Source organism: Primulina eburnea, chromosome 4 (genome assembly GCF_022965805.1).
Source record: "Primulina eburnea isolate SZY01 chromosome 4, ASM2296580v1, whole genome shotgun sequence".
In the NCBI taxonomy this organism is placed as follows: domain Eukaryota; kingdom Viridiplantae; phylum Streptophyta; class Magnoliopsida; order Lamiales; family Gesneriaceae; genus Primulina; species Primulina eburnea.
In genome coordinates, this window is record NC_133104.1 from 11,444,628 (window position 1) to 11,458,527 (window position 13,900).

The window sequence follows — 13,900 nt, forward strand, 5'->3', positions numbered from 1 at the left end:
TAGGGATAAATTAATGTCGTAAGGTAGGATTATATTTATTATCTGTATCATAAGATAAATTCCATACAGCACATAATCTTTGAATCTGAAATATATTAATTTGGGTTTTTTTTAATTTTATCTCCCTATATAGATAAGTTATTTGTCATTTACTTTCCAAAATTTTGATATTGATAACATGACCTCAATAATAAATAATAATCTTAATATACAAGAGCAACGAAACAAACGCATTGCGGACGTATAATATATTTTTATTTATCAAATAATTATTTTAGTTTTATGAGTTTTTAACAAAATTAATATTGTTGAATATTTGATATAGTAACGACTTTTGTACATATTTAAAATGATGGACAACCGTTTTTCAAAAAAAAAAAATTGATGGATAACAAAATTAAAGAGTATATATCCTATCTTGTAGAAGTTATTAGTCAAGAAAAAGGTGGAAACAATTGGTGAGATATACTAAAATTATTAATAAATACATTGAATACAAATTACATATCAAATATGTTTTGGTTTAAAATTTGAAAGAAGAAAAAAATCAATGTAAACATGGTAAAAACTTGTGTGAGACGGTCTCATAGGTCGTATTGTGTGAGACGGATCTCTTATTTGGATCATCCATGAAAAAGTATTATTTTTTATGCTATGAATATTATTTTTTATTGTGAATATCGGTATGGTTGACTCGTCTCACAGATAAAGATTCGTGAGACCGTCTCACAATAGACCTACTGTTACATACCATACAAAAATCGGTTATTCGAATACTTTCTCGTTTTATACCAGACATAATTCGAATAACCGATTTTTGTATACCATACATTATTCGTTACATACCAGACATCATTATAGCTGGATATTTTTTTTTTCAAAAAAAATATTATATTAGGACATTATAAGTTGTCATATTAGAATCGAATATATACTTACGCAGGGAGATATCAATGAATTGGACGGACACAATCTTCTGCCGCAAGGGTTCCCAATTTTTTATTCCATGTTGTTACAATTACAGTGCATAAAATATAAAGATGTTGCCATTTCAACCAAAATTATCCCCTCGTAAGCCTTCTTTAAATTGCTCCTTCAATCACCTCAAACTCTATACATTCAACTCCTTCAACAAGAATTTGAAAAAAAAACAAAAACAAAAAGACAAGATAATGACAATTTCAAGTTTGTTCACAAGTTATTGTTCGATTCTTGTCATAGTTTCATGCCTCGTAGCGATTAGCGCACAACCTTTAGTCCCTGCCCTCTTTATATTCGGAGACTCGATAGTCGACGCGGGCAACAATAACGTTCTTGAAACTATAGTTAAAGCGAATTTCGCACCTTATGGAAGAGATTTTTTAGAACACAAACCAACCGGGAGATTTTGCAACGGAAAGCTTGCATCAGATTTCACTGGTATTTCCTTATTTTTTTTTTTAAATTTATGAAACTCTCATTTAAATTGTGGTAATTTTCATCGACATTATATATACATATATTTATCCTGGGGATTTTGCATATATATGGAAGTAATACAATTTAAAGAAAAATGAAATGCAGCTGAAAATCTTGGATTTACTTCATATCCACCACCCTATCTCAGCGAGCAAGCAAGAGGAAATAAACTCCTACTTGGCGCCAATTTCGCATCGGCTTCATCCGGATACTACGATACTACAGCAAAAATTTATGTAAGTATATATATATATATATATATATATATATATATATATATATATATATAGTTTTGATATCCTGCACACCTACCGTGCACACCTTTGTAAGCACCAATGAGGTGTCACTCACCCATTGGATGTGATGAAATATAGAAAAATTGTGCATCCAATGGGTGAGTGACACCTCATTGGTGCTCACAAAGATGTGCACGGTAGGTGTGCAGGATATCAAAACTATATATATATATATATATATATATATATATATATATATATAACCATTGTATTTATGCCTGCATGCTCTGATCCAGGATCTTTGGCGATGATCCATTTTGAATTATTTATTAGAAGACATGATCAATCCTCAATGATGTAACCCGGGTCTAATGGGCGAGCTGGTCGAACTTATTTTTGAATGAAAATCATATCTACCTTTATAGATCTGATTTTTTACAAACGACGCCAATGATGCTGCTCGGATAGATTGCCCACCCCAGCTCGCCCAATCTACCCGAGCAACATCACTCAACATGCATAAATATTTTATTTTAAATTGTTTATTAGAAAAATATAATTACTTAATACTTCCGAGCCGACAAAAAATGTCGAAAAAAAGAAACATAATTACATTTCTTTATAAATTATGTTCTTCACTCCAAGAAATCTAATTCCGTGACAATTTTATGCATATTCCATAAAAACCTACGTACATATGCCACCATTTTTTTTTAATACATGGATTTTGAGTTTTAAATTTTGAACTTAACTCTAAATTTTATATGTTGTTGATATTTCACTAGGAAATATTTAAAATAATATATATATATATATATAGACACACACATAGGGATAATACATAGTTAACCATTAATTTAGAGAAACTTTGTTTTTGCAGAATACTATATCATTGAGCAAACAGGTGGAATTTTACGAGAGTTTCCAAAAAAAGTTGGTGGGGATTGTTGGGAATTCAAATGCTTCGTCAATTATCAATGGCTCAATATACTTTGTTAGTGCTGGAAGCAGTGATTTTGTTCAAAATTACTATATTAACCCTCTACTTTACAAGAAGTATACAACTGATCAATTCTCGGACATTCTTTTGGAATCCTACACAAACTTTGTGCAGGTAATTAAATTATAACAAAGTTTGAATGATCGTATAATAATATGGGTCGGTTGTGTTATATACCGGATTTTTGAGACCGAGTTCAAGTAGCTGGAAATTCCTGATTCAAGCCTAAGAAATTTGGTACGGCCAAGATCAAATAAAAATGTTCCCATAGAGACCAAGTAGAGGATTAGAACTCGAATGCGACTCGACTCAATTACAACCCGAATTCTATATATATATATATACACACACGAAGGAAACATAATTATTTTGTGACAGGAATTGCATAAATTGGGAGCAAGAAACATCGGTGTGACGACATTGCCCCCGCTTGGATGCGTTCCTGCGGTGATCACCATATTTGGGGAAGACACCAATAGTTGTGTGGAGAAGATCAACAAAGCAGCAGTTTCATTCAACAATAAGCTGAACTCAACTTCTCAAAAATTGCAAGCCAAATTCTCTTCTCTAAACCTCGTCGTTTTGGATATTTATCAGCCTCTTCACGACCTCGTCACCAAGCCCACGGATTATGGTAATAATTCAATGCGAACTCGAACTCAAATATATATTTTTTAATATTCATTTGTCTTTGTATACAGAACATTTTGTGTTATATTTTATAGTTTAGGTACAATTTGAATGTGGTTGACAAGTTGTTTTAAGGAAACTGTAGCACACTTGTTTCAGTTAATGCTTTAACTTTACGAATCCATTTCTACGCTAGCTACTCATGTTGTTAGCATTCGTTACTGCTGCTTTGTTACTGCGGTGTCGAACCGGGGCAACAACTAACTCATTAGAGCGGTGATGACAACATTTACCACCGGTTTGTTCTTCCACTTTAATTGGTCCTAGCAACAGTGGCAACAAGTGCGCTATTCGCTCGATAACTTCTTTTTTTTTTGTAGTGGCTACTGTTGTTAGCATTCGTTCCAACAGTAAATGGAATCATCCATCTTTGATCATTGCTACTTAAAAGATCAAAGATAATAATAATTAATGAGGAAAAAAAAAGAAGAGAAGTTTAAAAAATAAATGATTATGATGATATTGATTGTAGGTTTCTTTGAAGCAAGAAAGGCATGTTGTGGCACAGGATTGCTCGAGACGTCGTTTTTGTGCAATTCCAAGTCTCCCGGAACTTGTAAAAACGCATCGGAGTATGTTTTCTGGGACGGATTCCATCCTACGGAAGCTGCAAACAAGATTTTATCCGATGATTTGCTAGCCGCGGGCATCTCCCTCATCTCGTAATCGAGAATTAATATCGATCGGCATATTTTTATGTTTATATCATATGTGTGAGTTCCCAAAATGTACGGTTTAATTAAGAATGTTTGCTGAATATATGTTATAAATATGCTATATATTGTCGTAGCCCCCGTTGAGTTTGTTTTAGTTATTAAATAAATACAATTTGTTATTTACTTTTTACTACTCGTACCGCACTTATAAAATATAAAAATAACTATTAATAAAATGGATTGTATAATATAACTCTCAAAAAACATTGCAAAAAAAAAAAAAAAAAACTGAATGAATTAGATAGAAACGCATTTACAGATTGTAAAAATGTTCAAATCAATAGATTAGCTAAGCTACCCATAAAATTTAAAAATTGTTAAAAATACAACATTAAGAAGATATATGTATGATAGATATATTAAAGGTTAATCGAGGAAGTTAAGATTCAGTCAATACGACATAAAACTTAGTTTCAACTCCCCGATTTGGACATAAGTGATAATAAACATTCTTGATTTTATTATAAGCCATAAATATTGTCAGAGCCGATGTAAAATATTTCAAATATATAATATTATTATTACAAAGTGTTTGAGGAGGAGATTTTTTTTCGAATTATGGATCCCAACATACATTCGAGATTAATTATTTACATGACTTATTCCAATATTTTCGAATATTTGAGACAAGAAGATCTTACCAAGGTTAGACATCAGAAGCAAATAAGAACATATCAAAATCCTAAAGTAATTTTATGACTCAGAGCAATATGTTGCTAGAAATAGTCACGGGTTCTTCTAAAACTTTCGTAGATAATAGAGGGATCCAAAAGATGGTACATGTTTATGACAAACTTTATGTACCACGTATAATTGAGGAAATCCTCGAGAAACAAGAATGTTATAATCGAGTTAGAGTTTAGAGATTTGTGAATAAATTCTTTTAAAAAATTTATGCTAAAACTTGTCAAATAAAGCGGCCGGTCTTGATGTTGTTAAATGTGAAGGTTAGATTTTCAGTACCACATATGTTCATATCCACATATATAAACTCTCCAAACTTTATAATTTTTTTTTGGCACTAGATGTTAATGTAGTACCCAAAAGTCAGTACACGTAAACCTCATACATGATTATAATTGTTAATTTATTTGATTGATGATTTAGGTTTTGCATGCTATATGTTTAAATTATTTTAAATGTCTATATGTTTATTTTTATGCAATTTAAATATTTTCTCGAGTTTTAGCTTTTCGGGCGAATATTTGATGCCGGAGTAGGAAAAGAGATCGGAGAAGATTGATGTGCTAAAATTAAATGTTATATTTTTGTTTTAAGACCAAAAATTATTTATTGTAAATGATTTATTAATTTTAGCACCTAATGGTCAAATTAAATTTATCGAGTGTAATAAAAGAATATTAATTATTGTAATTAGCAAATTTTTAAAAGTAGGGGATTTATTTAAATCATTCATTTGAGATATAATATTTTTATAATTTTTTATGTCTTAATTAATTAGTTTGGTTATTATTCAATTCATTAGTTGAATTTAGGATTTTAAATATCTTTGATTGTCATTTTTCAAAATTGTGAGATTTAATTATCGATCTTGTCATTTAAATTTTTAATCACTACAAGAAAATACTGAATACACAACACTTAAAAGACAAATGTTTTACAAAAATACTGTTGTCTTTTTTACTTTTTAACAACTGTTTTAGTGAAAACTGTTATTGAAAATTTTTCTAAGCAAAGAAAGGTTTTTTGACCCCCCAAAAATGCTAAAAGACAACGGTTTTTAGCGTGTTTTTTTTGGACAAACGATAACGATTTTTTAAAATCATTGTGGATTATCGTGTTTTTTTTGGAGAAACGACAATGATTTAGCGAACCATTGTTAATTAGTGACGGATTTGGAGAATATTTCGCGACGGTTTTAATAAAACCGAGCGACGGTTTAAATTTTAAAAATTGCGACGATTTTATTAAAACGGTCGCAATTTTTAAAATTAGTGATGGTTTTTGCTTAACCAGTTCCTAATAGAGACGGTTTAATAAACAACCGTCGCTAAAAGCGACATATTAGCGATAGTTTTATAAAAAACTGTCGTAAATTGTTTATAAATCTCGCGTTTTCTTTCCATTTTCCTCCATACCATCCACAAATTTTTTTTATTCTTAGACGATTTTAGTTTCGATTTAGGGTAAGTTTATGGCTTCAATTCTTGGTAAATTTCTAAGTGATAGTTAAGATCATGAATATTATTAGTTTAGTCAGATTGTAAGTTTTTTGGTAGATTTATTAAATTATAAAAGTATTTTTTATACTTAAAATATTAGCGAATGTTTTTGTTTAATAAATCTACCATCGCTAATTTTAGCGATGGTAAATCTTAAACCGTCGCTGATAGCGATGACTTAGCCAAAATTGTCGCTAATTAGCGACGATATATCATAATCCGTCGCTAATTGAAAAACCGTCGCAATATGATAGCCACGGCGACGATTTAAAACCGTTGTTGTTGAACGCACTTTCAACAACACTGCTAGTACAACAGTTTTATATTACGTACGACAACGGATTTTAGAACGGATAGAATCCGTTGTCGTTTAGCTTTTTTGTTGTAGTGAATTAAACGTTATGATTTAATTTTAATAGCTAGTTAATGTTTTTAAATGATAAAGTAGAGAATTTATTCCTAATTTTCACACATAACTCATGCCACTTTCAACCAAAACACACATTACACACACATAGCGGCCGTGAGTTCTAGCTTAGGAATTAGGTTTTTGGCTTCCTCTCCTAGCAGCCACCATCACCGAAACCTTCACCCTTCTTCTCCCGGAGGTTTTCGTCCTTTTTGAAGTAAGAAAAACGCAGCAAATCGTTCTCTGACCGGCCTCTGTCTTCCCCACGTTTGTACTTGATAATTCGTGCGTTGAAAGGCATGTTCTAGACCTTTATTTGACGCACCGACCACGTTAAATACAATATTTTGATATGAAAGATGAATGAAAATTATTTGGTTTAATTATATGAATGGTAGATCGTTACCGATATTGTTTTTTATACAAAAACCGTATGAACTTCCACGATTTCTTGAGTTTCTTGATCGCATGCTTCGCTGGACCGATCCGAAGGCATGCTACCACTACAAGAAATTCAGAAATCAACAACACACATACGACAATAGTTTTCAGTAAAAGACAACGGTTTTTAGGGTCAACGGCAACGGTTCTATAAAACCATTGTCTTTGAGCGTTTACGACAATGGTTCATAGAACCGTTGTCTATAAGCGTGTTTTTTTGGACAATCGACGACGGTTTCTCTACTACTGTCGCTAAATATAGCGACGGTGTTAGCAAAATCGTCGCTAAATATAGCAATGGTTAAACCAAACCGTCGCAATATTTCAAAATTGAAAAAAACTGCTATAATTAGCGATGATTTTAAGAATAATAGTCGCTATTAGCGACGGTTAAACCAATAACCTTCGCAAACCTTCTTTAAATACCAACACTTCTGATCCATTTTTTCCACACACTTCACAACACTTAAAATTTTTCTCTCTTACACAATTTTAACACTTTACCATACATAAATTTTTTCTTCTTACACGATTTAATTTCGATTTAGGGTAAATTTTTTACCTTTAATTTTTGGTAATATTTTATGTGTTTGTTAATATCATGAATATTGTTAGCCTATTCAAATCGTAAGTTTTTTAGATTTATTAAATTATTAAAAGTAATTTTTTTTATTTTCCCGAAAATATTAGCGACAGAAATCATGATCTAACTGGCGCTAAAATTAGCGACGGAAATTATCAGCTAACCGTCGCTAAAATTAGCGACAAAATTATAATCCAACCGTCGCTACAATTAGCGACGGAAAACATGATCTAACCGTCGCTAATTAGCGACGGTTTTGTATTATTCTGTCGCTAATGTTGTGGGCGACAGTTTGTGAAAAACCGTCGCAAATTGTAGCTACAACAGCGGAAAAAGAACCGTTGTCTTTGAGCGCACCCTTTAACAACATGAGCTTTAACAACAGTTTTAAAATACCTACGACATTGGTTTTTCGATGTTGTCGCATGCCATTTTTTCTTGTAGTGTGTTGTTTATGGTTGTGTGATGGGGTGTGTTTAGATGTTAGTAAGTGGTCCGAGATGGGTCCATAGGCTGCTGGTACAGCAAGAAGCCGTGGGAGGCGTGAGCTACGCGTGGGCTGCACGAAGGGCTGTCATGGCTCGACCATGTGGTACAATGCAAGGGTTGGACCAGAGCTTGTGGATAGTTTCTATGCATGGTGACCGACGATTTCGGTTGGGATTAATTCTAGCAAGTGGAATAGGTCAAGTTATTGTAAATGGACGAACAGTCCAAGTATCAATCCCGCAGAGACTATAATTTAAATTACTAAGAATTAATTATCTATTTAACTAGGCAACCGATAATAAGTGATTTGATAATTCTGTAACTAATTAATTTAAACTAAATTAAATACTAAAATAAAATTTGGAGAAAAGCTTGGAACTTGGGGATTTTCAAATTTAAATAAAATGACCGGGACACACGACGGTAACAAACTCTGATAATTATCACGCATTGCAATTATTTAACTACAGATTATTCGAAGTCACGATGCAATCCTCTAATTTAATTATAAACCTATTTATATAATTTATAATATTATTCTCATTTAACAGTCCAATTATTTCTAATTGAATTTAATAAACAAAAACGCATTTATCAACGATAGAATTACAGCTGTTGCCTAAAATCGCACACTGAAACCGAATACTATTTTTAGTCGCTTTAACCGCATGTTGATTAATATTTTTGAAGCTAAATTCAATCTATTCCCTTTCGAGTCAAGATCAAACACACAAACGTGCAAATAATTGGCCAGATTAAAAGCACGACAATTATGCAAACATTAATCAATAACATAGAATAATTTTATACATAAAAAAATCCAACGAATAAACAAAATCAATCGTTTGTCCCTATCGTGGTCCGATCACAGGAGAAAACTACTCCATAAATTCAAAACTAGAATCAAATCTAATATTCAAACTCATGAATGAAAATAAGAAAACAAAAGAGAGGAGAAGATCTCAGTGATGGTGCGCGGATCTTGCGTGTGAATTGCGCGATTTATCTCTCTTTTCTTCCAAGTCGTCGCCGTCTTCAGAGACCTCAAAGTTTCGCCCTCCTCCTCTGAAAATCGGCTGCCAAGGTTTTTGATCTCTCCCCCTTTTTTTCGATACAATCTTCTATTTTTTTCTTTTATTCATCCAAATCCTCGCGAAATCTGATCTGAAAATATAGTACACGGACCCCGTGTATGCTTCCGGATCGGGGTCCGTGTAGGCTCGATTAAATTATAATTCCGGGAAATATCTGGCACGGACCCCGTGTATGGGTCCGGCATCAGGTCCGTTCTGTTTCGATTTAAATTCTTCCTCAGCTGATGCTGGACACGGACCCCGTGTAAGGGTCCGTCTTGAGGTCCTTCTGGGCTCGTGCAAAGTCTTCTCTTGGCTTCTTCATGCACGAACCCTTACATGGGGTCCGTGTATGGATCCGGGTGCTCTCCTTGTGTTATTTTCCTCTTTTTCCGGGTATTTCTGACATGGCACTGCGACGCTTGACTTTTCTTTCATTTCTTTGGCTTTCATCACCTTTTGGTCAAACCTGCAATTAGCAATAATAGTACGAATTAAGCGTAAAACTCTGAATAAAAACGCCAGATAAGCACGAATACGACAAAATAAAGTCCTTAAAACGCTATAAAATTCGTGCTTATCAACTCCCCCACACTTAACCCTTGTTCGTCCTCGAACAAATCAAACATGAAATAAAGATGAGAGATATATTAGATTCAGAAATCAAGTACCACAATCAAATTTTCTCAATTTGTCAAACTCATTCACCCCCGGTCAAAAGGTCATGCTTCGTATTTCACAAGATTTGTTTTCGTCGCAATTTAAGATTCGAACATTTCCCATTAAAGATCAACAGATCGAGATGTGTGTAGTGTGCAAGTCAGAACTCGTACTCATCACCAGCTACTTGGTTTCAGGATCACTTATTTTCATTTGTTATCGAGACGCCCCATATGCTTGACTTTCATACCCCTCTCTACTAAATGTTGAACGACGATGACTTGGTTAATATGTATTTTCAAGCTTATAACGTAAGGCCAAGGTTCACGGTTACAATAGAAGGTATGGGAATCAAAAGTGAGAGGAAATAAAAAAATAATCCTGCAATACATTCATTCAACTTTTGACTCGTCAACAATCACTGTATTTTCATCATCCTTTGAGCTCTATAGTCTCCTTTCTTTCTCATTGTCCTTCAACCTTCACCCACAGATTTTTCGGGTGTTTCTAATACTATACACTTTTTTTTTCAAGAATAAAGATTCATCGACTCCTTCACAAATATTTCTTCAACCCATTAGAGTAATTCAAACATTTCAATGTGTACATGAGGTTTATTTCTCTCACATGTAGGTAGGAAAAAGTGTATAGGCTAAGATTTAGGTAGTTGATGTGGACCTTGAATAAATTACGAATAGGGGCTAATTGTGTGTCAGTGACACACAACATTCGATTTTTACAGGCTCAAAAAAGGTTACTAAGGACAATAAATGATGTGTCGGTTAGGCTTGAAGGCTCAAACAGTCCAAAGATCTCCTAAATCATCCTTAAGTCACCATCGTTCGTATTTTCGCTTTGAGGGCTAATCAAACGAGTTCTAGGGATCGTTGTTCGATATTTTTTTTTTGTTCACCTTGCACCAATTCACCATTAATGAGTAAAAGTCTGACCACGTGCATGGAATGAAATGTTCAAACAGAACTGGTTTATGTCTGATTCTCTCCTTGAAACTACGACTCCTCTCATTCAATTACTAGGCATGAAACTATCTCCCGGGTGATCCAAAATCTAACAAATTAACACGATTATCAAGTGAAACAAGAGTTCTTTGTCTAAAAATAGTCCCATCCTACATGAAAAAGTGTTGTTAAGTGAGTGTTGTGCAACGATGTGTAACAATACTGGCCCACCCCCATACTTTGAAATCGAGACTGCCCTCAGTGTAAAGCGATTAAGCAAGAATTAACAAGATAGTTAAAGCAAATACACTTCCCTGGACAAATGTCGAGTAGATGGTAACAATGGGATAGAATGCATCAGTTCCTGAAAAGAACAACATTGAATACCCGGGGACATGTAAAAAGGTATAGGAAAGACACTCAAGCACTCAAATGAAAGCCAAAAGATAATAAATATACAGAACATGTCCCAGAACAACATTAATAACATAAGAAAGAAATGCGTAAATCTAAAAAACGATCAAGTCCTCCAAAAATCCTAGAATAAAAAGAGGTGGACTACTCATCATCTGATCCTAACTCAAAGTCCTCCAAATCGTCAAGTGCGGATCTATCCCACGGGGGAGCAAAGATATCATCTGAAGAAGACTGGGTCCCGGACTGGTGCTCGATGCGAGCCAATCTAGTGCGGATGTCGTCCATGCAATCAAATATGGACGAGAAAACCTGTCGTACACCTCTGGGGGCGCGCTGTCGAGGTGGTATACCAGCTTGCGGTCCAGCTCGAGCGTCCAAAGCCTCTTCTTCCTCCACACGGTCTTCCCAGGCTCGATCATCGAGTAGGGAGAGGCACAGGTGGGTCACGCGGATGAGGACGGATATGTAGACTCCCTGGATTACGGTACCACGCACTTGGCGGAAGATAAAGTACATGCCCTGCATGGCCTGGGCGGTGAGAATTTGCGTAGATGTGGGCAGGAGAGAAGTCTCGTCGGTGAGATCGACCCCATGGGCCGCCAAGATCCTGGAGATGTTGATCGGGAAGGGAGCATATGGTGTCCTATTCTTCGTGGGGTCAGTGTGAGCGACTGATCGCATATGAGAAAGTATGATCGACGCCACTGGGATAGCATGAATGTTCCCCAAACAATTTAGCATCTTGTCAATGATATAGAGATCCAAATGACGGACCTCAATGTTCCCGGCCTTCCTTGGGATGATATTTGCCCCTGTAAAGTAACAGATGAGGCGATCCAGCAGCGGGAGGGACGTGGGGAGTACACTGGAGCGGGAGCCGGTAGGAGTTAAGCGGTACTGCAGTCAGCGCCGAACGTCAGAGATCCGAAAGGTGAGGTCTGAGAAGAAGATATCTACCTGCTTGAAGGACACCGGCGGCCCTTCATTTGGGACAGTCAAAATCACAGCCAGCATAGAATTGCCATACCAGATCAGGGTAATATGGTCCTGCAATGTCCAGAATAGGCCCCCATCCAAACTTATAGAACTCTGCCCTCATTGGTACCTCATAGTCAATCCGTGGATGAATAGACCGCTCAACAATGACCGAGTTCCCGTGAAGTGCCGAGTACCACTCAAAATTTTCGCGACTGGTGAACTTAGAAGAATAAAATGCCAGCCTGATGGCCCCGGATGATGAGGAAGCATCACTTCGTGCACGTTTACTGCTCTGTTTTCGCGGAGGCATTTTGATTCAAGCAATGATATCTGAATACTCCAACAAACCAAGCACCACAATCCAGTCAATCCAAATAACCCAACCACTGATCACCACAAATCAAGCAAAGCGCGAATCTATCCCAACTCAATGATAATAATCAACACTGAAATTGAAACAATATATGGCAATAAGCTCCAATAACAATTAATCCTCAAGAACAGACTAAATGCAATAACAATGCAACCCGTAAACGATCAAAGTCCAGTAGAACAAATCCAAGAGAGAAACCCAATCACGAACTGAAATAACGTGCAATACAATCACTCTTGTATAGTATCATAAAATTCCCAACACATGGATAATCGGCAATTGGAAGCAAGGTATAGCCACGCTTATCGGAAAATAAGAGGTGATGGCACAGTGTTTCTCGGTGGGTGGCGGCGTGGCAGACGGCGGTGGAAAGAGACGTTGATAGTGGGGGCGGCTGAGTTGTGATGGGTGTGTTGTTTTGGAGTTGAGGAGGGGTGTTAGATGGTGGTGGAGAGTGGCTGGCGGTGATGTTGGTAGTGGCGGCGTGACGGCACGGTGGATTTCGACTTGAGGCGGCGGCTGGAGTAGAAGATTAAAAAGGGGGTTAGGGTTTTTGAAGAGGGAATCGCGATTTTAGTCTGATTTTGTCTGAAGAATTGAAGGCACGGACCCCGTGTAGGGGTCCGTGTAAACATCCGTGTGTTTTCGTGAATTTGAAAAATTCTTAAAAGCTCGCACACGGACCCCGTGGAGGGGTCCGTGCCAATATCCGTGTATGCTCGCAAAAATGGTTTATCTGAAGGAATAGACACGGACCCCGTGTATGGGTCCGTGTAGAGGTCCGACAGAGCTCGCAAATTCGAAAATTTGGAAAGGATTAGAAACGGATTACGGACCAACTACACAATGCAAAGACAGATATGTACAATTCTATAAATCTACACATCAAATTTGAAACTCATTCAAGCACACAAGATGCAAGAATTGTACAGAAACTTCCCTGGCCTATTTGACGTTTTGAATCTGCTCGTCCTAATAGAATCCCGCCACTTGAGAAACCCGTCCGCCAGTGAATAAGCTACCTGCACCACCATCAACTGAGATTAGCTCATGAAAAATACATAAAAAAAAGAAAACTAAAATCAAAGAAGAAAGAAAAATAAAACCAAACAATGGGTTGCATCCCAACAAGCGCTAAATTTAGATTCGATAGCCTGACTGTGCTCCCTGTATTCAGTTTGGATCCTACAGATCCACGTTAGTTGGCTCATCGGGCACCATACCACCATGATAAG

General features: G+C 35.9%; 1 protein-coding gene across 1 annotated transcript; it reads left to right on the forward strand.

Annotated features, from left to right (window-relative positions):
• Window positions 1-1,078: 1,078 nt before the first annotated feature.
• On the forward strand, window positions 1,079-4,230 carry LOC140829783 (GDSL esterase/lipase At5g22810). Its single transcript, XM_073193072.1, has 5 exons — window positions 1,079-1,419; window positions 1,564-1,694; window positions 2,575-2,808; window positions 3,073-3,328; window positions 3,857-4,230. The coding sequence occupies exons 1-5, from the start codon at window positions 1,173-1,175 to the stop codon at window positions 4,048-4,050; spliced, it is 1,062 nt and encodes a 353-aa protein (XP_073049173.1). The 5' UTR covers window positions 1,079-1,172; the 3' UTR covers window positions 4,051-4,230.
• Window positions 4,231-13,900: the final 9,670 nt, after the last annotated feature.

What these genes read in the sequence shown, in the direction of transcription:
- LOC140829783 (XM_073193072.1), top strand. Translation starts at nt 1,173, where the DNA reads ATGACAATTTCAAGTTTGTTCACAAGTTATTGTTCGATTCTTGTCATA. An exon ending in GCTTGCATCAGATTTCACTG is followed by an intron (nt 1,420 to 1,563) that starts GTATTTCCTTAT and finishes AATGAAATGCAG; the next exon opens with CTGAAAATCTTGGATTTACT. An exon ending in ATACTACAGCAAAAATTTAT is followed by an intron (nt 1,695 to 2,574) that starts GTAAGTATATAT and finishes TTGTTTTTGCAG; the next exon opens with AATACTATATCATTGAGCAA.